We start from the raw sequence: 25,361 nt of genomic DNA, 5'->3' as shown, positions 1-25,361 counted from the left end.
TTGTAACGATGCTCAAGCAGCCCTATGGCAAGGTCCATATGACAAAGACCTGAGTCCCCCCCAGCTAACCCCCACCAACTTGCCAGTCTTGTGAGTGAGCTACTTTGGAAATAGGTCTTCCAGGCCCAGTCAAGCCTTCAGATGATGGCACCTTCAGATGATACCTTGACTGTAACCTCATAAGAGATCCTTGGCCAAAACTTTCCAGCTAATCTGTTGTGTATGGATTCCCACCCCACAGAAATGAAATGATAATAAATAGGTATTGTTTGAAGCCTCTGAGTTTAGGGGTGATTTGTTTCATAGGAATAGATGACTAATGCACTACCAGATAATAAATATTTAAGGTTTTCAGGCCACATAGGGTCTCTGTGGCACAGTCTTTTTTGTTGTTGTTTTTTCCTCCAACTCTTTAAAAATATAAAAAAAGAAAATTGTTAGCTTGAGGGCTGCACAGGAACAGGCAATGAGCCAGATCTCTTTCCTTCTTTCTTTCCTCCCTTCCTCCCTCCCTTCGTACTTCCCTTCCTTCTCCTCGCCCCCTTCCTTTCTTCCCTCCCTTCCTTTGTTTCTTTCTCCCTTTCTTCCTTTTCACTCTCTTTCACTCTACTTCTTCAGTCATTTATTCAGCAAAATAAGAACTATGACTAAGATAGACAGCCTTCCTTCTTTCCAGCCTCTCCAAGCCCAGCAGGGGAGACAGCAAAGCATGGACAAAGAATCTAAAATATAATTATGTACCTGTGACATTTTCACTGAGGAAAACAAACAGGTTGCTGAGAGAGAGAATCCCAGGCCAAGGGTCCTAACCCACTTAGCTAGGATGACTGGGGAAGGCCTCTCTCAGTGGAGATTTCAAGGTTGAGGGGGGAAGCAGTCATGGGAAAAATGTTCTGGACAGAGGTACTAGTTAGGCCAAGGCTGGAGGCAGGGAAGTGCTTGGGGTTTCTGGGAACCATGAGATCAGAATGATTCTGGAATGGGGGGAGGTGACAGGACCGCAGTACAAGGCCTTGAGGGCTGCAAATTCAAAGCAGTGGGATCCTGGGAGGGTTTTGAGTGGGTGTTGTGGTGACCTGTTTTTTTCTTTTCTGGCTTCTCTGTGGATTCTAGCATCTCCACTCCCTCCCTGCAGCATCTTGCCTGATAAGGCTGGTGAACATTTATTAGACACTAACTGTTTCCCAGGAACTCACAACTCTTTGAGAGATGTGATGTTAGAGATGAGGAAACCATGGCACAGAGAGTTGTATAACTAGGCTAAGGTCACATAGCCAGAAAGAGGTAGAGGCTGAATTTGAACTCAGGCAGCTACTGCTCTGCTATCTTGTAGCCCCACATCCCCAGCCTCCTCTCCAGATTTCCTGCAATTGACTCAGTTTCCACCCATCAGCCAGCTGCCCCTCTCCACCTCAGGGCTGGCCAGTTCCTCTTCTGCTCACATACCTTCCATGGCTCCCTGCTGCCTTTGATAATGGACAAGGCCTTTAGCTTAGCATTCAAGGACCTTTAAGAAATCAGCCTGCCTGTGGCCTCCCCAGCCCCATTTCTTTCTTTCCCCTCCAGTATCTCCTCCAAGTCATTCCAGATTCCTTGTAGTCTGTCCTGCACTCCTTGAGGATATCTGAATCTACATATCTGTCTTAGCTTGGCAGGTTCCCATTCCTGCCCCAGCCCACCTTGATGAAAACTCACGCAGCCTTACTTTGTCTTGTCTTGGTTCTCCAGTGCCTGGGCATCCCCACCAGAGCTTCTATCACTACAAAGATAGAGGGGCAAGTGTAATTCATTAGGGCCAAGTGCAGCGTGGGTGCCAAATACATTCATTAATTCATTCAACAATCATTTCCTGAGTACTTACTGAGTGCCAGCCCCTATTCCTATAGAAACTGGGAATATTACAGTGAACAAGACAGATGCGACCCTTGTCTGTAAGGAACTGATGTTGTGGCAGGGGAAAAACCCATTTAATGATCAAACCAATAAATATCATGTACAATGTATGTATAAGTGCTATTAAGAGGATAAAACAGGGCAAGGGGGGAGAGAGTGATGGGAAGGTGTTTATTTTACATATTTTATGAAAGTATCTTTGAAGAGATGATATTTATTTATTTATTTATTTTTAGAGACAGAGTCTTACTTTGTCGCCCTCGGTAGAGTGCTATGGTGTCACAGCTCACAGCAACCTCCAACTCCTGGGCTTGAGTGATTCTCTTGCCTCAGCCTCCCAATGAGACTACAGGCACTCGCCACAACGCCAGGCTATTTTTGTTGCAGTTTGGCCGGGGCTGGGTTCAAACCCACCACCCTCAGTATAGGGGGCCGGTGCCCTCCTCATTGAACCACAGGCGCCGCCCCATTTATTTATTTTTAAGAGACAGAGTCTTGCTCTGTTACCCAAGCTGGAGTGCAGTGATGAGATTACAGCCTTGAACTCTTGGGCTCAAGCAATCTTCCCTCCTCATCCTCCCAAATAGCTGGGACTAATTGTGCCAGGGCACCATTGTGCCCTGCTAATTTTTCATTTTACTTTTTGTTTTTTTTTTTTTTTTTTGTAGAGACAGAGTCTCACTTTATGGCCCTCGGTAGAGTGCCGTGGCCTCACACAGCTCACAGCAACCTCCAACTCCTGGGCTTAAGCGATTCTCTTGCCTCAGCCTCCCGAGTAGCTGGGACTACAGGCGCCCGCCACAACGCCCGGCTATTTTTTGGTTGCAGTTCGGCCGAGGCCGGGTTTGAACCCGCCACCCTCGGTATATGGGGCCGGCGCCCTACCGACTGAGCCACAGGCGCCGCCCTTCATTTTACTTTTTGGAGAGATGGGGTCTTGCTATGTTGCCCAGACTGGGCTCAAATTCCTCGTCTCAGGTGGCTCTCTTGTCTTAGATTCCTATGTTACTAGTATTACAGTATGAGCCATCACACCTGGTCTGAAGAGGTTACATTTAAATAGAGCCCAGGCAAGGGGAAAGGTTTCAAGCCATCCAGATAATTTGGGAAGAGGCAAACCTGGGAGAGAGACAGGGAGTGCAAAGGCTTTAAGGTGGCAATCAACTTGGGTGTTGGAAACACAGAAAAAAGGCCAGTAGAAGAAAGGGGGAGATGGAGAGGAGAAAGGGCCATGCCACGTCAGTTTGTGCAGAGCTTCTGCTGAAAATTGGAGCAGACACAAATGTCCAGAATTTGGGTATATTTTGTCCTCTTTATTTGGAGTTAAGCCCAGTGGCCCAGACCTGCTTGGAGTCACCTCCCTGAGAGCCTCAGAGGCCTCAGAGTGTCAGGACTCACAGCCATGGGTGCGCATATATTCTGAAAACCCCTCCAGCTGGTCCAGTGATTCCTTCTTGCTCACATCTCTCTCTGATGGCCAAAGCATGAGGAAGGTCTCCTTGCCGGGGACATAGGTGTAACTATGGGCAGGAGACAGCAGAAGGCTGAGGAGGACCTGCTACCCCTGAGGGCTCAGAGAGCTCCTTGCTTTGTCCCTCTGCCTGGCCTGATGGTCTTCCAGAGCCTTAGCCTGGAGTATCCATTGCATTGGGCCCTCTCTGTTCTTCCAGCTCATATAGCTTGGGATTAGAAAACACTTCCCTTCCTCTGACTCCTTACTGTGCTCTCCTGGAAAACTGAAGAAATAAATGTCCACATCATTTCTGTATGAATGGTAGTCCCTGGACTTATGCCGTACACAACCTCAACCTCCATTCAGGGTGGCCCTGAAATCCCAGACCCCTAATAATAGGTCCAGCAGAAACTGTGTAACTGAGGCTGGGCTACGGTAAGGAAGAGGGCCCAGGTCTGAGTCCCCAGGGCAGTAGGAGCCCCTCACATACTCAGATCTGACTTTCCACAGGTCTGATGTCTGGCCCATTATGAGGTATGATTCCTGTTCTTGCAAGCCCAGAGAATCATGACAGGTGATGTGCAAGACAAATTTCTTCATGGTGAGGGGTATGGCAGGGCCCGTTCCTAGAGGAGGCTCAGTGTGTGATAGTGCATAGGTGTGGCTCTCCCCCACACTGGGACCTCCAGGGAAGGGCCCCCTGAACCCTCCCGTGTCACCTCTGGTATACCACTCTTGATGATGGCTTGAAGCTGCATGTTGTAGTAGATGTAGGGGTTGGAGGCTGAGACCTCTGCAGATTCTAGCCTGACCTTGTACACTGGGGAAGAGGGAAGGAAGTGGGGGATTGTGTTGGTGTCCAGCCTGGAGGTCGGCTCCACCTCCCTCTTGCAGCTCCGCACACCCACCAAAGTCCACGCCAGCTTCACAGGCTGCTGCCTGAAGATCCTCCTGCCCCAGCCAGCAGCTGTCCTTTCTTGGGGATGGGCACTGATCTGGAGGTTCAGGCAGGTTGCTGCTCTAGGCTGCACTGGGGAGGAGGCTTCCTCCCGTCCACCCACCCTCTCATCTGTCCCCAGGCCTTTAACCCATTCTTGGGCCTGTGGGTGTGGCTGCCTTTCTGATGTGTAGGCCTCTCTCCCTTTCTGTCTCTCTGTTTTAGACTCAGCCCAGATGGCAGCCAGGAGGAGGAGGTGTGAAGGGCCCCTGGGGGCTCCCCCGGTCTGGCAGCCCCAGCCCTCCACTTGGGGCTAACCCTTGCAGCACATCTCACCCTCTGCACATCTGCAGACGTCTTTGTGGCAGATCTTTCTCAGGGAAGATGGCTCTGTGGGAAGGTTGTAGAAAGCGCTGCACCTCCGGGCTGTGTGTGGGGGTGTGTGCCAAGAGTTGGCTTAGGCCAGGGTTTTTCGGGTCTTGGTTCCCGCCTGGCCCCGCCCCCAACAGTCTCTGCTCCCTCCGGGATTCCTCCTGGCCCCTCCCCCTTCTAGCTCTGTCCCGCCAACTTCCTCTGCAGGCCCCACCTCTTCTTGCCCCACCTCAATTCCCAGCAGACTGTCCCCAGCCCCTTTTCGGGTCTTTCCTGGCCCTGCCTACTTAGGTCCCCAAGAAGGCCACATCTCTTACAGCCACCCTTGCTCAGGTGTCTCTTTGCTACGTCCTATCCCTCATTCTCTGGCTCCTGGCCCTGTCCTCCACAGGCCTCTTCCCCTCCACCCAAGGCTTCTGCTCACAAGGCTCGTAGTCGTAGATGGTGACCTGGGCCGCCTGCAGAAAGTCTGCTTGAAGCATCCTGTGGACTCGGAAACCCAGCACTGTGTCTTCCTTATGGGAGAGCTGGAGGAAGATGGGTCTTGTCAGAGCTGGCCAAGGCCACTGGCCATGGAGTACTGACCACAAGGCCTTGGCCATGAGCATTGCCATGACCACTCACCATGTGGACTTGAATACAAACATCCCAGCCAGAGAAGCTGGCCTCAGAGGACTTGTCTCTCTGCAAATACTGCCCAAGGGACTGCCTGGGTTCTCCACCCACTAGGCTACCCACAGGCCCCTGGAGGACAGCACTCAGCTTTTCTCACCTTCTCTAGGTAGAGGACAACTGTGCTGTCGCTGGAACTGGTCTTGGTCTCATACTGGAAGGTGTACATCTCCACGTTGCATGTGAGCTGGGACAGAGGGCCAGCAGTGACTGGGGGGTCTGCAGAAAGATTCTGAGGCCCCCAGTTGGGTAGCTCCAGTTAGTGTAGAGTAACTCCTAGAGCTCCCAGCCTTTGTCCAATCCGCCCCCACTGTTGGGGAAACTGAGGCCCAACCAGGGAAGAGATTTGGCTGAGGCCATTCAGGAAGTCACCCAGAAGGGGGTGTTAATCTGGAGTCCTTTACCTGCATAGACCCTGCCCTGCAGCAATGTGGGAGTTGTGGGATGTTGCTCAGTAATGAGCAGGTGCAGTCTGCGTTACCTGTTTGAGGTCATCCTGGTTGGGGTAAAAGCCAGTGAGGAGGGAGACTTCTATGATGGTCATTGTGGCCTCTCGATTACCCTGGAACGTGGGGATTTCACAGGCCCGGTCTCTCTTCCCACTGTCTTCCAGCCTCTACCCTCATCTCTTGCCTGGACTAATACAGCAACCTCCTCCCCCTCTCCATCGGTCCCAAGAAGTTAACGCTGTAGCAAGCAGAAATCTGTATGTTGCTTCGTGGCTTAAATTACCAAATGCCTTGTCCTAGTTTTTACACCCTTTTATATCACCTCTTTCCACTCCAGCCTCCATTTGATCACTCTTAGCCTCATCCCTCTTCTGCCACTGGACTTTTGCACATGCTGCTGTTATCTCAGCCCGGAATCCTCACTTCTCTCCTCATCCTGAAACACCCTTTCATTTTCTTTTTTTTTTTTTAGACAGAATCTCATTTGGTCACTGTTGGCAGAGTGCCATGGTGTCACAGCTCACAGCAACCTCAAACTTTTGGACTTAAGCTATTCTCTTGCCTCAACCTCCCAAGTAGCTGGGACTACAAGCTCCCAACACAACGCCCAACTACTTTTAGAGGTGAGGTCTTACTCTGGCTCAGGCCAGTGTCAAACTGGGTGAGCTCAGGCAATCCACCCACCTTGGCCTCCCAGAGTGCTAAGATTACAGGCAAGAGCTACCACACCCAGTCCTCCCTTCATTTTCTTGATCTCAGCTGACACATCCATCACTCCTGGGAAGCCTTCACTGACCCCCACACCGTATCATTCTCTGATTTGTCCCTCTCTTTGCCATTTTAAATCGAGTTGTCATTTTCTATTGATTCTTAGTGATTGTTTAGTTATTGTCTATCTCCCCTGATAGCCTGTGAGCTTTACTAGGGCAGAGGGGGATGTTACTTTGCTGAACCCCTGGCTCCCAGAACAGAGCCTGGCACATAGGTAGGTTGTGCTTAATACATGTTTGTATCTGGAGCAGACCTGGGCAAGGGGGTTGTGGGACAGAGCAGGACTGGGATGGGGGCTGGTGTGTCTGGAGAAGAGGAGGGGAGTTGTGGGGTTTGGAGCGAACTCTAATGTGAGTCATACAGCATGTTGGCCAAAGCAGAGGATGTCATCTGGGGACATGCAGACATGGCAGGATGGGTGAGAGGGCAGAAAGAGGGCAGGGGCAAGCTTGGTTTGTTCTCACCCTCCACTCAGTACACAGGGAGAGCTGTGTAGGGATCTGAATGCCAGGGAGTGGGGTCCTCCTCCTGCCTGTTTAAGACTCTGGTTCCCTGACTGGGTTTCCATCTGGAGCTGAAAGGTCTCTTCTCTCTTTTTCTTTTCTGCAGAGAGAAGGCAGCAGTTTAGAGGCTGGGTAGGACAGTGATTAAGCACAGCTTCTGGTGCTAGCTTCCTGAGTTCAAATCCTGTCTCTGCAGTGTGACTTTGGGTGAGTTGCTTAATTTCTCTGGGCTTCAGTTTCCCCAATCTGTAAATGGGGGTTATAATAATTCCAACCTGATAGGGTTTTATGAAGATTAAATGTGTTAATGTAAATGACTCAAAATGGCTCCTGATCAGTGCTTTGTAACTGTCAGTTATGGTGATGAGGATGATGAAGGAATGGCAACCAAACCAAAGCCTTGGTTTTTTTAGTCCCCAAAATTCTTGGGACTAATGAGGTTTGTTTCCCTGACTCCCATAGTGAGCTCCCAGAGTCCTCTCTCCTCCTTCTCGGTGCCCTAGGCTGGGAATTGTAGAGTCCCACCATTTCTGATTATTTCCACAGTCCCTATCTGGGCCAGCTCCTATGTCCTCTCTTACAGGACCAATGCAGTCACTTCCTCCCTGGTCTTCTGGCTTCCATCTCTACCCTCTACAGTATGATTCCTCCACAGTGGTCAGAGGGAACCCGTCCTAGGTCATGTCCCTCCTCTGCTTAGAACCCTCTATGGCTCTCACCTTATGCAGAGCAAAAGCCAAAGTCCTTATTGTGGCAAACAGGTCTCTATTTTCTCCCATCACCTCTCCCACTCTCTCCTAAAACTCTACCCCTTGTTCCTCTGTGGCCACACTGGCCTCTTCGCTGTCAAACACAGTGAGTTCCTTTCTGTGTCAGTGCATTTGCGCTTGCTGTTCCACCTACCTGAAGGCTCTTCCCTTAGATTCTCCTTCTCCTCCTCCTCTCTTCTTTCTTCTCTTTTTTTTTGAGACAGAGTCTCACTTTGTTGCCCTCAGTAGAGTATTGTGGCATCACAGCTCACAGCAACCTCCAACGCTTGGGCTTAAGCAATTCTCTTGCCTCAGCCTCCCAAGTAGCTGGGACTACAGGAGCCTGCCACAACGCCCAGCTATTTTTAGAGACAGGGTCTTGCTCTGGCTCAGGCTGCTCTTGAACCTGTGAGCTCAGGCAATCCACCCACCTCGGCCTTTCAGAGTGCTGGGATTACAGGCATGAGCCACTGCACCCAGCTCTTCTTTTTATAGAGCCAGGATAGCTGGGACTACATGTGTTCAAAATTAGCTGGCTAATTTTTCTACTTTTTTGTAGAGGTGGGGGTCTTGCTGGGACGACAGGCACCTGCTACAATGTCTGACTATTTTTAGAGACGGAGTCTTGCACTAGCTCAGGCTGGTCTTGAATTCCTGACCTCAAGCAGTCCTCCTACTTTAGCTTTCCAAAGTGCTGGAATTATAGGTGTCAGCCACTGTGCCCTGCCTCCCTCAGATTCTTCATGGCTCATTTTCTCCCTTCTTTCTTGTCTCAGATCAAATGCCACATCCTCAGAGAGTTTTCCCTGGATCTCTCACAAGCCTCTATTACATTTTCCTACTTCATTTTATATGGGACTTATCATCACCTGTTATTATGCTATATAATTACTTGTTTAAATTATAGATGTATTTATTTAGGTTATAAATTAAATAATAGTATCAACACAGTATATTGCAATTTGTGTATTATTATTATTTACGTCCTCCCACTAGAAGGTAGCTCCTAGAAGAAGAAGGAATTCTTTTCTTTTCATACCTTTGTTCCCAGGACCAACAAATGATCTGATTCACTAAATATTTTTCGAATGACTGTATCAAGCAATAAATGTTCTTAATAAACAATATATTCAAAATAAAATTGTAAAGAAGAAGGATTGGGCATCCCTGCATCCAGGCTTACCTTCTGGGATGCTTTGGAGAGTCACATTCAGGTAGTACAGGTTGCAGGTGTCCTCCCAAGACTCTGGGGACTTGTGGTACGTGGTCAGGATCTGCCAAGGAAGAGAAGGGGAGGGGGTGTCAGAACTCATCTCTACCCACTCCCTTTACTCCACACCCCAGTCTTGGGAGTGCCCATCTCTGGCCCGGTAGGGATTTCTCTGCAAGATCTGTTCCTTTAATTTCTAGGTGAAGTGGCTTGAAATCTCTAGAGTTTGGACCAGCTCTGTGTAATAGAACTTTCTGCTTCAATGGGAATGATTTCTATCTATGACAGCCACTAGCCACCTGTGACTGTTGAACACTTGAAATGAGGCTGGTTCAATTGAAAAAGTGAATTTTGAATTTTCTTCAATTTTAACCCATTTAAATTTAAATGTCAGGCTCAGCGCCTGTGGCTCAAGCGGCTGAGGTGCCAGCCACATACACCAGAGCTGGTGGGTTAGAATCCAGCCCGGGCCTGCCAAACAACAATGATGGCTGCAACCAAAAAATAGCCTGGCGTTGTGGTGGGCGCCTGTAGTCCCAGCTATTTGGGAGGCAGAGGCAGGAGAAGCGCTTGAGCCCAGTAGTTGGAAATTGCTGTGAGCTGTGATGCCACAGCACTCTACCCAGGGTGACTGCTTGAGACTCTGTCTCAAATAAATAAATAAATAAATTTAAATTTCACTAAGGGCCAGGCATGGTAGTCCATGCCTATAATACCAGCACTTTGGGAAGCCAAGGCAGGAGGATCACTTGAGGCCAGGAATTTGAGACCAGCCTAGGCAACATAGCAAGACCCTGTCTCTAACAAACTTTTTAAAAATAGCCTCATATGATGGTGTGCACCTGTAGTCACAGCTACTTGGAAGGCTGAGGTGGGAGGATCTCTTGAGCCCAGGAGCTCTAGGCTACAATGAGCTATAATTGTGCCACTGCATTCTAGCCTCTAGTTTTCTCAAAAAGAAAAGAAAAAATTCAATGAGGCTTAAGGAAGAAGGTGACTTGTCCAAGGTCACACAACAAAGACAGGGATTCAACCATGACGCCAATGTCTGGAACAAGATAACAGGCAACCTTTTGGTGAGCAAAAGGGCTGCCCTCCTAGGCCGTAGAGCATAGGGATGGAACATATAATAGAAACACTTGCTCAGATTTGGGGCAAAGGGCAGAGTCATCATCAGAGCCTTTGGAGGTATCCTGGATGGAGAATCTTCCCTTGGAGGATCAAGGAAAGGAGTCACCTCCTGAGAGAATCAGGATAAGGGAAGAAAAGGGGTTCAATGGCCTCTGCCCCCCCTTACCTGACTCTTAATTTGGAACAAGTGAGGAGCATTCTAAGCTTTCATTTCTCCAGAAACCAGCCTAGACAACATAGCAAGACCGCTTCCCAAGGTGGTTTTCAGGTGTCCTTAGCTTGGTTCCTAGCAAATACTAGTGCCTCAAATTATAGCTAAAATTACTGCTGCAAATCCTGTCTTGGGGTCTAGGACTTGATCCTACTTACATCAACTAGGGAGGCCCAGGGATCCAAGTAAGGATCTCAATAGTGGGTGTGTGGTGGTCCGAATGGTGGTGGTCTGTGTGGTGGTCTGAATGGTGGTCTGTGTGTTGGTCTGAATGGTGGTCCCCTAATCTATATGTTGAAATCTAATCACCAATGTGATAGTATTGGGAGGTGGGGTCTTAGGGAAGTGATTGTATCATGATGGTGAAGTCCTCATGAATGGGATTAGTGCCCTTACACAAGAGGCCACAAAGAGTGGCCTTTGCCCCTTTATTATTATAAAATAGTAATAATATTGTGAGGGAGGATATGGCAAGAAGGTGCCATCTATGAACCAGAAAGCAGGCACTCAGCAGATACCAAATCGGCCAGTGCCTCGATCTCAGACTTTCCAGTCTCCAGAACTGTTAGCAATAAGTTTCTCCTTTATAGGCCGCCGAGTTTATGCTATTTTGTTATAGCAGCTGAGTGGGCTAAGATAGTGAGATACCAGGCCTACCGAGATGGTTCCTCTCCATTGCTGCTGGCTTTGATCTCTAGGTCATCCTGGGCAAAGAACTAAAGAGGAGATAGAGAAGGATTTAGGGCTGGAGGAAGCAGCAAAGTGTGAGTCAGGAGAAAAGCACACACAAGCACTTGGGTCTTGGTATTTCCCTAACTTAGGATCTGGTGATTCATTATCCACCTCACCCCTTCTGCACGGTTTTGCTTTTCCTTCTTTTTTTTTCTCCGAGGCGGAGTCTCACTACATTAGGCTAGGTAGAGTGCCGTGGCGTCAGAGCTCACAGCAACCTCAAACTCCTGGGCTTAAGCGATTCTCTTGCCTCAGCCTCCCAAGTAGCTGGGACTACAGGCGCCCGCCACAATGCCCGGCTACTTTTTGTTGTTGTTGTAGTTGTCATTGTTGTTTTAGCTGGCCCGGGCCAGGTTTGAACCCGCCAGCCTCGGTATATGTGGCCAGCACCCTACCCATTGAGCTATGGGCGCTGCCCGGGATTATTTTTGTATCTTAGATTTGGTGTATTCCTAGAATCCAGAACAGTATCTAATGAACAGTAAGTGCTCAATAAAGATGTGCCAAATGATTGAAGCTTAAACGACATCTATTTCATGGACTGAAGTCATCTTTCTGCTCACACGCAAATAATTTCTCCCTTTATGCATTTTGTCTCTTTTCCTGGGTTAAGAAAAGTTAAAATGTAACATATTTAGTGTATTATTTCTTTCTACATTGTGCTATATATTCCATAAGGGCCGGGACCACGAATCATTCATAAAGTATTTCTGATGCCTAGGAGAGTTATTGGCTCACAGTAGATGCAAAAGAAATGTTTGTGAATTGAGAGTATAGCCTCATGACAACGATTATGTGGTAATCTTGGGGAGTGAGATCGGCAGGGACACGAATTGTGGCCTTGGTTGCAATTCCACCTCTGTGTGGGTTCCTGTCTGCCTCTCTGGGCCATACCTTTACTGACTGCTGCTGATAGGCGTTGTTGTGGTCAATTAGCCACTCCACGTTCAAGGTTCTCTTGGGCACACTGATCTGGAAGTGGAGATCTTGGACGCCCTCGAAGGGGACAGCTTCACGGAAGTGGGTCAGGGCTTTGAGGGCCACCATCGTGGTCTGGGTGTTGGGATGGGGCAGGGTGGGGGGGAGAATGTGGGGTGTGTATCAGCACCACAGACAGCGCCGGGGAACAAACAGGCCGGCACGCCAGAACCACGGACAGCTCTCTCCAGGTGGGCCAAGCACGCCAGCACCCCGGCTAGCGTCCTCAACCCCCATCTCCCGGGGTGGGGCCCCATCACCTGAGTGGATGAGAAGCCTCTCCGGAGCTCCCTCTTCTCCAGGAGCCATTTGGCGATGGCGTGTGTTTCTTCATAATGACGCAGCTCCAGCTTCTGCATCAGCACGTAGGCGGTTGCCTCAATGGTGTACAGAGAGTCGACGTCCAGCTCCTTCCCCTCCCAGTGGGTTTTGTCTAGAAAGAGGGATGCCAGCCTTGTCACCCAGAGCTTGGCACACCCACCTCAACCTGTTCTCTCCTTGTGTCAGCTGGCTCCCTATTTCTCATCTGTCATTTTACTGAGCACCTTTTTTTTTTTTTTTTTTTTTTGAGACAGAGTCTCACTTGGTCACCCTTGGTAGAATGCCATGGAGTCTTAACTTGCAGCAATCTCAAACTCTTGGGTTCAAGCAATCCTTTTGCCTCAGACTCCCAAGTAGCTGGGACCACAGGTGCCCACCACAACACCTGGCTATTATTTTAGAGACAGGGACTCACTCTGGCTCAGGCTGGTCTCGAACCTGTGAGCTCAGGCAGTCCACCTGCCTCAGCCTCCCAAGTGTTGGGATTATAGGCATGAGCCACCGCACCTGGCTACTGAGCACCTATTTTATGTGAATCTCTATGTTGAGGGGCATGTGGTCATTGCATTTTCAGACCCACCCTAGAAGATATAACTAAAACTAGAGATAGGGAAATTGAGATTCAGAAAATCCCTTCCAGGGTCTCTGGTCCCACCACAAGCAAATTTTCCTGACCCCACTTTCCTTGATTTGGGAGAAGGGATATGGACACTTGTGGATGAGGTAAGACCCTTCTAAATAAATCACATTTCAGGACCTCCTTTCCATTCTTTACACCAAGTGCTCTGTCCCAATGCAGGGTGTTTGCAAGTGCTGTTCCTTGTGCTTAGAATGTCCATGGCTTTTCACACACTCCATTCTATACATACTTCCTCTTGCCATCTCTCACACTTTACCTTGTTATCATCTCAGTTCTCATCTCAATTTGTGTTTATTTATTTTTAGAGACAGGGTCTCACTCCAGTCTGGAGTGCAGTGAGTGGCACAATCATAGCTCACTGTAGCCTTGCGCTCCTGGGCTCAAGTGATCTTTCTGCATCAGCCTCCCAAATAGCTGGGACTACAGGTGCATGCCATGATGCCCAGGTAATTTTAAAATTATTTTGTAGAGACAGAGTCTTGCTATGTTGCCCAGGCTGGTCTTGAACTCTTGGCTTCAGGTGATTCTCCCACCTGTGCCTCCCAAAGTGCTAGGATTACAGGCATGAGCCAGTGTGTTGGGTCTCAGTTTGCAACTAGACATTGATCTGCTTTTCTGCCTGCCTTCCCAGGGACCCTAAGTCTTGCTCACCTTAATCTCCTAGGATCTGAGCTCAAGAGTTGGCACACAGTAGGTACTCAGTAAACACTAAGTGATGAGTCACACATTGCTGTACTTGACATCATGCCCTTCCCTCCACCCTGTGACTATAGTTAACACAAAGTTAACTACGGTGTCCCACACTCACTGTGGCTGGCAAAGCTGTCCAGATGGTCATTGACTCAGGGGGTGTGGGTGAGGGCCAGTGCATAGGAGTCTATGGCTACGGCAAAGGTTGTCTGAATGTCAGGGAGTTTTCTCTCCAGGAAGCCACAGGCTCGATTGATGCTGGCAATGAAGTTCTAGAGGATCAGAGGGAGGAGGCCAGAGACAGTGATCAGAGGAAAAGGTCTAGAGGTTAGAAGAGAAAGGTCTAGAGGGACATGAGTGTGGGGGAGCTTCCTGGGTTCAGTGGGGCGAGAACACCTGGAAGTTGCCCCTCTTCTCTTGGAGGTCCTACCGGTACACTCTTGCTGCAAAACTCCTTTCCCCTATCCAGGGAGATCAAGACAAGAGCTGTGAGAGATATATCTGCCTCGGAGCCTTGGTAGCCACACTATAGATGCAGAGACATACCCATAATGCTCTGTGCATCTTGGAGATGCCTTCCCAGATTTTCCTGCCTGACCTTGAGAAGCTCCCAGATGCCCAGCTCTGGGATAAGTGATGCTGGAGGTGGTATTAGGAGAGAGAGAGAAGGAGCAATTTGGGTTTGTCCTGCTAACAAAAGCTATCAGCCCCAGAGGCTGAGCTCGCTACACTGTCTCAGAGCATCCTGGCAGCAGCCCCATTTTATTGATGAGAAAACTGAGGGTCAGAGAAGTGAAGTATCCTCATTGCCAATAAATGGTCAACTCAGGATCCAAACTTGTCTTTACCCCCCAGCTTTCACCATCATCCCTTATCTTGAGTTGCATAGTGTCCCTCAAAATTTATGTTCACTCAGAATGTAACCTTTTTAGAAATAAGGTCTTTACAGATGTAATTAGTTAAAATTAGAGTGGGCAATTAATCCAATGACTTATGCCCTTGTAAGAAGGTCATGTGAAGATACCCAGTGGGAAGAAAGCCATGTGAAGACAGAGGCAGAGATTGGAGTAATGCAACTGTGAGCCAAGGAATGTCAAGGATTTCTGACAACCACTAGAACTCAGGAAGAGGTTAAATAAATGACTAAAGAAAGGTTAATTTTCCATAGAGCCTTTGGAAGGAACATGACCCTGCCCACAGAAAATGAATGTCCGTTGTTTCAAGCCCCCCAGTTGCGGGAAACTTATACCTCTCCACTACCCCCAACAGTTTCTTATCTCCACAGTGCCTAATGGAGCCTGTAAACTCTTGAGCCAAGTCATGTCTGTCCTCTGCATAGAACCCTCCATGGCTCCCACTTTACTCAGAGAAAAATCTAATGTCCTCTGCGTGGCCCTAAAGGCCCTGCACAACCTGCCTTTCTGCCCTCACCTTCTCCCACCATCTCTCCTCCCTCTGTTTCAGCCACAAAGGCCTCTTGGCTATTTTGCCAACATGTTTGGCACATTTGACTCTCAGGGCCTGTGCACATGGTGCCCCCTCTGCTTGGAACACTCTTTCCTTAGTTGTCTGTGTAATGTGCTTCCTCACCTCCTTGGGAGTTTTGTACAAATATCATCTCCTCATGAAACTTTCCAAAGTGACACCCCCATTTTCTCAATCTCCCCTTTCCCATGTCATTTATAGCATTCCATTTTATTCATGTCTATACATGTGTTATCCTGTTATCCCCAGGCAAAGGCCTGTCTCTCCTCTTCCCCCTGAATGTCCACTCCATGAGGAAAGGGATTTTTATTTGTGTTGTTTGCCCAGGGTCCCCAGTGCTTAAGGTAGCATGTGGCACCGTGCAGGTGCATGATAAATGTTTGTGGGTGGAAAGAAACAGATCTGTGGGCTTGGGAGACCTTTGCTTGTAACTCTGCACCTTTGCACAGTCCTCTGGACTCCCTAAGTCTTCCCCCTGGGGATGCAATCTGTCTTTGAGGGTTCTGGCTTTCCACAGGGGCTATAATTGTCTTGTTTACTGTGGTGTCTCCTTTATGCCCAGCAAAATCCGGTACTAGATAAGGCAGTTGCTAGACAAATGTTTGCTGAATGAATAAACAAGTGAGTGAATGAATGAATGGATGATGTGAAAGCTGCAATGATAGACAGGCACAAGGCTGGTGTTTAGGGGAGACTTCTCGGAGGAGATGGCATCTGGGCTAAGTCTTGAGAAAACATAATTTGGCCATGCTCGTGCAGAGGGCAGCGGAAACAAAGATGTGGAGATGAGTTTGAGGAGGCTGTAGGCAGGGAGAGGTTAGGCCTGGGATACAGACATAGGCAACCGTGAGCCATAGAAGGTGTTTGAGCAGAGGAGAGACCTGTCAGGCTGTGCCTGAAAGATGTTTCTGGAGGCCGATGTGGAGGAACACTTGGTGAGGTTGGGTGTCCTAGCTGGAGGATGAGGAAGACTCAGTCTCAAAGGGATGAAGGCCAGGGCTAGTCACTACTTGATTTGGGGGTGAGGAAGTGACTGGTTCCTGGATGTGCCCAGCCACACTCATGTTGTCACATAGTGCGGGGTGGCCCAGATTAGGGGGGGACATGATCCTCAGCACCGAGCCTCAGCTGTTTCCAGTTCTCATTCTACCGGAGAGCAGATCAGGACCCTGAAATCCTCCTTCTTTCTTTTTCTGTTTTTTTGTTTTTGTAGAGACAGAGTCTCACTTTACTGCCCTCAGTAGAGTGCCGTGGCGTCACACGGCTCACAGCAACCTCCAGCTCTTGGGCTTATGTGATTCTCTTGCCTCAGCTTCCCGAGTAGCTGGGACTACAGGCACCCGCCACAACGCCCGGATATTTTTTTGTTGTTGCAGTTTGGCCAGGGCTGGGTTTGAACCCACCACCCTCGGCATATGGGGCCGGTGCCCTACTCACTGAGCCACAGGCGCCGCCCAAAATCCTCCTTCTTGGCATGCAGAGTCCTGGGTTTTGTTTGAATGACCCAGGGAGGGACAGCAGGCACCTGCATGGATGTCATGACCACAGGGCCCTTCTCTAAAAAGTGCCCATCCTCTGCCTACCTCTGGGTGATGATCCAGTTGGCAATGGCACAGAGAGAGGACAGGTCAGGCTTACTGCTCGTCATCGTGGGGGAAGCCAGAGTGAAGACCCAGAACACGTAGCTCGTGAGCCTTTGGGGAAGGAGAAAGGGATAACTAGGATCAGCTCCTCAGGGGTCCCTGGGGTGGAGGTGTCCACGCTGTGGGGGGTCTAAACTATGCGCTGCTCCAGACTAACCCCTCCCCCATCCACCGCTCCTCAGGTTGCCAGCATGGGATGCCATCAGCCCATGTGCTCAACTCCTGAAGAGCCCAAGACCCTGCAGTGTGATGTTCCTGGGTCCTCAAGCCTTATGCTGGGCCCTCAGGCTTCTGGGATGGTGGTGGCAGGAGATACAGGATCACCCTCACCAGGTGCTTCCTGGGCTCCCCTTGGAGGTGTGGTAGGTGCTGTCTGTACTCCAGTGTGTCAGCATCTGCATGTAGCCTGGGGAAACAGAGCAGGACTTGCAGGGAGAGTAAGTGTTTGGGCATGGTCTGTGAGTGGGGGTCAGTTATCAGGAACAGTCTGGAAGAGACAAGGACTGGGGGTGATTTAGTGATGTGTCACACCTGGAGGTAACCTGAAGGAGGTGTATTAAGGAGAGGGCTTCAGGGCTCAGGTGTTAAGTAAAGATCATGGCCCAGGTATGACTTTAGGGGACCCAGGATGTGTTTGTTCATAGCTGCCTGGGAGTAATCCAGGAAACTGCCACCTTGGGAACTCTGGAGAAGGGTATGCCTAGGAATTGCTGCTTGAAGGGATCATAAAAAGTGTTATCCTGGGCGGCGCCTGTGGCTCAAAGGAGTAGGGTGCCGGCCCCATATGCCGGAGGTGGTGGGTTCAAACTTAGCCCCCAGCCAAAAACTGCAAAAATAAATAAATAAATAAAAAGTGGGCTCAGTGCCTGTGGCTCAAGCAACCAAGGTGCCAGTCTGACACCTGAGCTGGCGGGTTCAAATCCAGCCTGAGCCCGCCAAACAACAATGATGGTTGCAACCAAAAAATAGCCGGGTGTTGTGGCGGGCGCCTGTAGTCCCAGCTACTTGGGAAGCTGAGGCAGGAGACTCGCTTGAGCCCAGGAGTTGGAGGTTGCTATGAGCTGTGATGCCACAGCACTCTACCCAGGGCGACAGCTTGAGGCTCTGTCTCAAAAAATAAAATAAAATAAAATAAAATAAAATAAAATAAAATAAAATAAAATAAAAATAAAAAGTGTTATCCAGGTGTAACCTAGGACAAAGAACAATTTGCAGGAATGTACCTGGAATTTTTGTGTGTGGGTGTGTGACAGAGTCATACTTTGTCATCCTCAGTAGAATGCCGTGACGTCACAACTCACGGCAACCTCAAACTCTTGGACTCAAGCAATTCTCCTGCCTCAGCCTCTCAAGTAGCTGGGACAACAGGAGCCCGCCACAATGCCCAGCTATTTTTAGAGATAGGGTCTCGCTCTGGCTCAGGCTGATCTCGAATCCATGAGCTCAGGCAATCCACCTGCTTTGGCCTCCCAAAGTGTTAGGATTACAGGCATGAGCCAGCTCACCTGGCCTCTATACCTGGAATTTTTCTTGGGGGCTGTTTTGGATGCAAACCTGGGGTATCTGTGTCACCCAGGAGAGGTTGCCTCTGGGTGTTATGTTGGATGGGTTCCTCTCGGGTATGTTCTGAGGGTTTTCACTTGGGTATTACCTAAAGGGTCCCTGTTTGGGTGAGGTATTAAGGGTGACAGTATCTGGGTATTACCTGGGGTGTAACCTTGGAGAGGTGTTAGCATCCAAATTAACTTGGGGGGGGGGTGTAACCAGGGTGTCCATCTCTGATTTTTTCTTTTTTTGTGTGAGACACAGTCTCACTTTGTCACCCTTGGCAGAGTGCTGTGGCATCACAGCTCACAGCAACCTCAAACTCCTGGACTCGATCCTCTTGCCTCAGCCACCAGAGAAGCTGGGACTACAGGTGCTCACCACAATGCCCAGCTATTTTTAGAGACGAGGTCTCGCTTTTGCTCGGGCTGGTCTCGAACCCATAAGCTCAGGCAATTCACCCACCTCGGCCTCCCAGAGTGCCAGGATTACAGGCGTGAGCTATCTTGTCCAGCCTTCCATCTCTGACTATTACTTGGGGGGTTGGTTGTAACTTAGGGAGGTGTCATAATTTAATTGTAACCAAGAGGACACCCCCTGCGATTATTCTGGAGTTTGCTGCTTGAGAGTTACCTGGGGGTATCCCTGAGGGAGTGTAACCTGGAAGCAGGCCTGGGTTTAACATCACCTGAGTGGTTGCTGGTTGGGGGAAAGCAGGGAGTCTGTTGTCAGATTGTAGACTGGGAGAGGAGCTAAGTAAAGGAGCAACCTGGGTGTGTGTCACAGTTTTGGGGTCACCTGAGGGAACTGGTAGGTGAGAGAAAGAGCCAGAGTCTGGGTGTTATAGTCTCAGGGGGCCTCCCACGAAGACCTCCTCCAATCCTAGGGTGCCCCAGCCACGATCCCAGAGAGCCCCAGGAGGGGCCCTGCTCTTACCACTGTCAATATTCTTCATCACCTTATCCCTGTGCTCCACCCCGATCTTGCCCCACTGGCCAGTGGCATTCAAATACCGGGTCAGGATGATTAGTGGCACAAGGGAGCTCAGTGTCTGCTCTGGGCAGCCAGTGGGGATCCTCAACAGTCGACTTGTTTTTTTAGGTGTCAGACTGCCCACAATTGTCTCGCCTAAGATGTCATCTGTCAGGTGGGCAAGTTGGGTCACCTGGGAGGTGGCCTAAGCCACCATAGCTTGCTGACCACCCTTCAGCCAGCTGCTCTTGTGCCCAGAAGACCATGGGGGAATCCAACTCTGGCTCTCCCCCATCCCTTTCCCAGCACCTTGGACGCTGACAAACACTTCCTCCTGTGTGTTGAGCACTTTGTTTATAAAGTCCTGCCTTGGTACCAGCACCATTTGGGTCTGACCTGAACAGGCACAACCTTCTGTGACGAGTGGGCTCTGTGGCTGGGGTGGTCAGGGTGCACAGAGCCTGGGGGTGAATCAGACTACCCCCTCCCTAGCATGGCCCCAGGGTCCCACAAACCTTTGGGGTCCAGGAGGATGCTATGAGAAATTATCTGTATCTGACCCCCTGCCTAAGGGATGAGATGAGCATACAAGTTAACAACAATAATAGAGGGCGGTGCCTGTGGCTCAGTGAGTAGGGCGCTGGCCCCATATGCCGAGGGTGGCAGATTCAAACCCAGCCCCGGCCAAACTGCAACAACAACAACAAAAAATAGCCGGGCGTTGTGGTGGGCGCCTGTAGTCCCAGCTGCTCGGGAGGCTGAGGCAAGAGAATCACGTAAGCCCAAGAGTTAGAGGTTGCTGTGAGCCGTGTGACGCCATGGCACTCTACCCGAGGGCGGTACAGTGAGACTGTCTCTACAAAAAAAAACAAAAACAAACAACAATAATAGAAAAACAACAACAGTAATAATGATAATCATGACAACAAGGGGAAGCATTGCTTAGCTGTGAAGAGCACAGAGTCTGGAGTCTAAATATCTGGGTTCAAATCCCGGCTCTTCTACTTAGTATGTCCTTGGACAAGTAGAGGCACCTCTTGGTGCCTCAGTTTTCTCATCTGTAAAAAGGGGATAATAATAGTCCCCACTTTGTATAGTTGTTCTGAGGGCTCAGTCACTTAATATTCTTTTTTTTTTTTTTTGAGAGGAAGGATCTTGCTATGTTGCCCAAGTTGGATTTGAAGTTCTGGGTTCAAGCCATTTTCCTGCCTCAGCCTTCCACATAGCTGGGACTACAGGTGTGAACCACCACACACAGCTGAGTACTTCTTAAAGTACTTAAGATATAAACCCTGAACATGTGTTTGTTAAGCAAATAAAGTATTTTTGATGGTTGTAGGTAACTACTCAGCTTTCTGAGTATTCTTGTTTATAACGATTATCCTCATCTTGCAAATGAGGAAATGAGACTCAGAGCAGAGAAGTTGAGTAAGTTTCCCAAGGTCACACATAGCAGAGACAAGATTTGAACCCAGATCTGACTCCAGAGCTCTGAAATGGGGACTTTGTTACTCTCCTCAAGTCAGTCCACTAACTGAACTTTCAAATCCATTCTCTGGTACCCCACTACCATCTAGGGGACCTGTTTTTGGTCCTGGATCCATGACCACTCATCCTAGAACCCAGGGGAAGCCTCACTGTCTGCACTGGCAGCTAAGGGCAGGGTGCCCATTACCCGGACCAAGAGGGTCTTCTTCACGTGGTCCTGGACCCCATAGCCCACAGCCTTGACCTCCACATCCACTTTGCCTATCTCCAGAGGCAGAAGCACAAAGGGCACCATCTTGGAGGAAGTTGGGGGCACGACCACCACCTGGCAGGAAGGGGCTCCCGGCTTCGATGCACTGCACAATGGCTCCTTGTGAGGGAATTCCACTGGGACCTGCGGCAGAATTGTCAGGAAAAAAGTCCTGATGCATGGGGTGTGGCCCAGGACCCGAGGGTCTCGGTCCTCTCCTCAAGCCTGCCCTGAGTTGACTGAGTAGGTGATGGCATAGCATAGTGATGGAGACCACAGACCCTGCCAGGGTCAGAGACCCCTCTGCCACTTACATACTGTGTGACCTCAGGCAAGCCCTTTAATCTCTCTATGCCTCTAAACCAAGGACAAAAGTAGTACCCATCTTATGGGATTATTGTAAGGATTATTTTTATTTTATTTTCTTATTAGTATTATTTTTTGGAGATTCTGTTGCCCAGGCTAGAGTTTGGTGGCTCACAGAAACCTCAAACTCCTGGGCTCAAGCAATCCTCCTGCCTCAGCCTCCTGAGTAGCTAGGTCTATAGACACCTGCCACAATACCCAGCTAATTTTTCTATTTTTAATAGAGATGGAGTCTTGCACTTTCTTAGACTGATTTCCAACTGCTTACCTCAAGCAGTTTGCTCACCTTGGCTTTCCAGAGGGCTAGGATTACAGGCATGGCCCACTGGGCCCAGCCTATTTTGAGGTTTCAATAACAAAATACCTTATAAGCTTCCCCCAAAGGCCAGCACTCCACTGACTCACAGGAATATGAATACACTTCATCCCCTTTTGTAAAACTCATTGATGGGGCAGCGCCTGTGGCTCAGTGAGTAGGGCGCAGGCCCCATATGCCGAGGGTGGCGGGTTCAAACCCAGCCCCGGCCAAACTGCAACAGAAAAATAGCCGGGCGTTGTGGCGGGCGCCTGTAGTCCCAGCTGCTCGGGAGGCTGAGGCAAGAGAATTGCGTAAGCCCAAGAATTAGAGGTTGCTGTGAGCCGTGTGACGCCATGGCACTCTACCCGAGGGCGGTACAGTGAGACTCTTGTCTCTACAAACAACAACAACAACAACAAAAAAAACCTCATTGATGGATATTTTAATGGGGAGAGGAGGGCTCAGGGCTTCACCTTGACCTGGCGATCTCTGAAATTGTACAGCACAGCTTGGATCTGGACCTGATCATTCCTGACCATGGAGGAGGGCAACTTAAGGTCCACAAAGAACGATTTCATAACAGTCAGCTCAAAGGGATCTGAGACACAGAGACCTATGGCCAGGAAAACACACTGGGTTTAAGTAGAGCCAAGTAGGGAGCTGGGTAGGGCCAGTGTCTTCCTGTACCCTTAGCCCTAGGCTTGTTGGGATCACCTTGAGGGTGACTGCCACAAATTGCCATGTGGTGATGGAGTCTGGCACATTCACAGAGATGTGGTAGTGAGAGAGGCTGCTGAAAGTGAGGAGACATCACTGAGTTTGTACTGCCTGGATAGAGCCTCTGGGTTGGAGGTCATCACCCAAGAGTTATAATCACTACTGGGCATTACTGGGTCATCCTATTAGTGACAGACATCATGCCTACAGGGTATCATTTTAGGGACCCACTAAGATCTTTACTATTATCTAGAGGGTTTTCTATCTTGGGACTATCCTGAGGTTTAATGTCACCACTGGGGTTGTTGTTAATGACCAGTATCTACTGATGACTGGAAGAGCTAGGGACCCAATTCTGGCATGGAGGCTGTGATCCTACCCTGAATCACTTTTTGGCAGAGTAAACCTCCTCCAGAGCCAACTCTCAGGGAACAAAGTCCGGACAGGCATGTCATCCAGGAAGAGGTCTTCAAAGTCCTCATCTTCATCCACTGCAGGGAGTGGGTGTGGGGTGTGGGTCTCCTTTATGTCTCTTCCATAGCCCATCAGACTCCTCAGCAGGGTCATCCTTTCCATTCCCCCTTAACCCATCTCATGATACTCCACACCCCTCAGTGGACACCCCCCTCACACACACACACTGTTTCCTGCTGTGGTCCTCACTTATTCCCAGAAGCAGCTGATCCTCCCAAGCCTCTCGAGTCAGGGTCTCAGACAGATGGTAGCAGTTCAGGAAAGCAGCCACACAGGCTGAACCATAGCTGACATGCCGTGTCCTCTCTTCACATGATAGCCCCATTGGGCTCTCCCGGAGCCCAGCCTCATAGCACCTTTGCTCCAGCTCTGTCTTGAACTTGTTTACTGCATGCCAGAATTAAAGAGAGAGAGGAGGGCAGTGCTTGTGGCTCAGTGAGTAGGGCGCTGTCCCCATATACCGAGGGTGGTGGGTTCAAACCCAGCCCCGGCCAAACTGCAACAACAACAACAACAACAAAAATAGCCAGGCACTGTGATGGGTGCCTGTAGTCCCAGCTACTTGGGAGGCTGAGGCAAGAGAATTGCCTAAGTCCAAGAGCTGGAGGTTGTTGTGAGCTGTGATGCCACAGCACTCTACTGAGGGTGACAAAATGAGACTCTGTCTCTAAAAAAAAAAAAAAGAGGGCAGCGTCTGTGGCTCAAAGGAGTAGGGCACTGGCCCCATATGCCAGAGGTGGTGGGTTCAAACCCAGCCCCGGCCAAAAACTGCAAAAAAAAGAGAGAGAGAGGTCAGACAGGACCTAAGAAGTGAGGACTTTTATAGCCCCTATCATTTATTTGTCAATGGCTTTGTGGCACACATTGTGCATAGCACCTTGATTGTATTAAACACACATGGTGAGTACCCATAAGAAAGCCGAGCTACAGAAAGGTGAATTCACTTTCCCAGAGTCATGCAGTTCCCAAGTGGCAGAGCTGTGACTAAAATCCATGCTAACACTACCCAGGGCTGCCTCCCATCTCCTCTGACTCTAGTCTCAGAGCTTCTTCTTCTGGTCCACACCCTGGCCTTGGGATGACAAGTTTGTTAGAGATTGCCCAGTGGCTCTCAGCACCTATTCCTACTTCTGTCTATATTTCATCCTGTATCACAGAGGCTAGACATCTGAAAATGACATTTTTCAGAGTCCCTTGCCACTAGGGCTCTAGACAGGATTAGAAGCAGCCACTGAGATGCACTCATATAAGACTTAGAAGGTAGAAGAGAAGCAGAAATCTTTTTTTTTTCTTACAGCAGTAGTAACTGATGGGTGGGTTTCTGTCTATGAGTGTTTTTGTAATGGGCACAATTCTGTGTTTCATTATCCATCTCCCAGCCTCATGAGAGAGACTGGCAGTAGTTTCCTGAGATTTTATGGGTTACAACTGAAGAGGGGTGATCTTGAGTCCCAGCAAGCAGCCTTCCAACTTCCACTCCTATCACCCCGCTAATGATTTTGTAAGCATAAAACTCCCATTATTAAGTTCTTCCCTCCTTGAAATATCTGGAGTGGTTTTAGTTTCTGTTCTAAGCCCTGATAGACAGTGGGTGGGGGCACATAGAGCCTTAGCGCTGACCTGCATTCCTCTTTGTCTCTAGCTTCTTCAGGGAACGGCGACGGAGGGTCTAGGGGGCAGTTCCAGTCAGGGGACCAGAGGGAATAATGGGTCAATTGTCAAGATCATTGTCAATGTCTTTGACGATATTATAAATGGGAAACGTTTTATATGCATCACTTCATTTCTTCCCACAGCTTGCTATAATTCAAGACTCACCACATGAAAGCTGGACAATCTTCATCATGTCACTTAACCTCTCTGGGCATTAATTTCCCCCTCTATGTAAAATGAGTGCAATTGTAGTTCTATCAATGACAGCGTATGTGTAAGAGTACTTTTTCTTTTCTTCTTGAGACAGAGTCTCAAGCTGTTGCCCTTTAGAGTGCTGTAGTGTCACAGCTCACGGCAACCTCAAACTCTTGGGCTTAAGCGATTTTCTTGTCTCAGCCTCCCAAGTAGCTGAGACTACAGGTGCCTGCCACAATGCTCGGCTATTTTTTGGTTGTAGTTGTCATTGTTGCTTGGCCCAGGCTGGGTTTGAACCCCACCAGCTCCGGTGTATGTGGCTAGCACCCTAGATGCTGAGTTACAGGTGCTGAGCCAGTATAAAAATACTTACCACAGGGTCCAGTGTGTAATAAATAGAAACTGTCATTGATATTACAATTTATTTTTTATTTTTATTTTTTTTGAGACAGAGCCTCAAGCACTCTACCTGGGTAGAGTGTGGTGGCATCACAGCTCACAGCAACCTCTAACTCCTGGGCTTAAGCGATTCTCCTGCCTCCACCTCCCAAGTAGCTGGGACT

General features: G+C 49.3%; 1 protein-coding gene across 1 annotated transcript; it reads right to left on the bottom strand.

The window, feature by feature from the left end:
• Positions 1 to 3,280: 3,280 nt before the first annotated feature.
• On the bottom strand, positions 3,281 to 22,926 carry LOC128580982 (complement C3-like). The gene is given in 19 exon segments (XM_053583438.1): positions 3,281 to 3,413; positions 4,022 to 4,166; positions 5,080 to 5,182; positions 5,428 to 5,514; positions 5,809 to 5,889; positions 7,080 to 7,150; positions 8,983 to 9,073; positions 11,978 to 12,136; positions 12,322 to 12,494; positions 13,825 to 13,984; positions 14,149 to 14,238; positions 16,723 to 16,891; positions 17,171 to 17,246; positions 19,667 to 19,753; positions 19,873 to 19,924; positions 21,171 to 21,239; positions 22,233 to 22,391; positions 22,474 to 22,549; positions 22,856 to 22,926. Coding segments are annotated over 19 exon segments (2,052 nt in total).
• Between the last annotated feature and the right edge of the window lie 2,435 nt (positions 22,927 to 25,361).

Source organism: Nycticebus coucang, chromosome 3 (assembly GCF_027406575.1).
Source record: "Nycticebus coucang isolate mNycCou1 chromosome 3, mNycCou1.pri, whole genome shotgun sequence".
Taxonomy (NCBI): Eukaryota; Metazoa; Chordata; class Mammalia; order Primates; family Lorisidae; genus Nycticebus; species Nycticebus coucang.
This window is presented reverse-complemented; position numbering and strand designations above follow the sequence as displayed.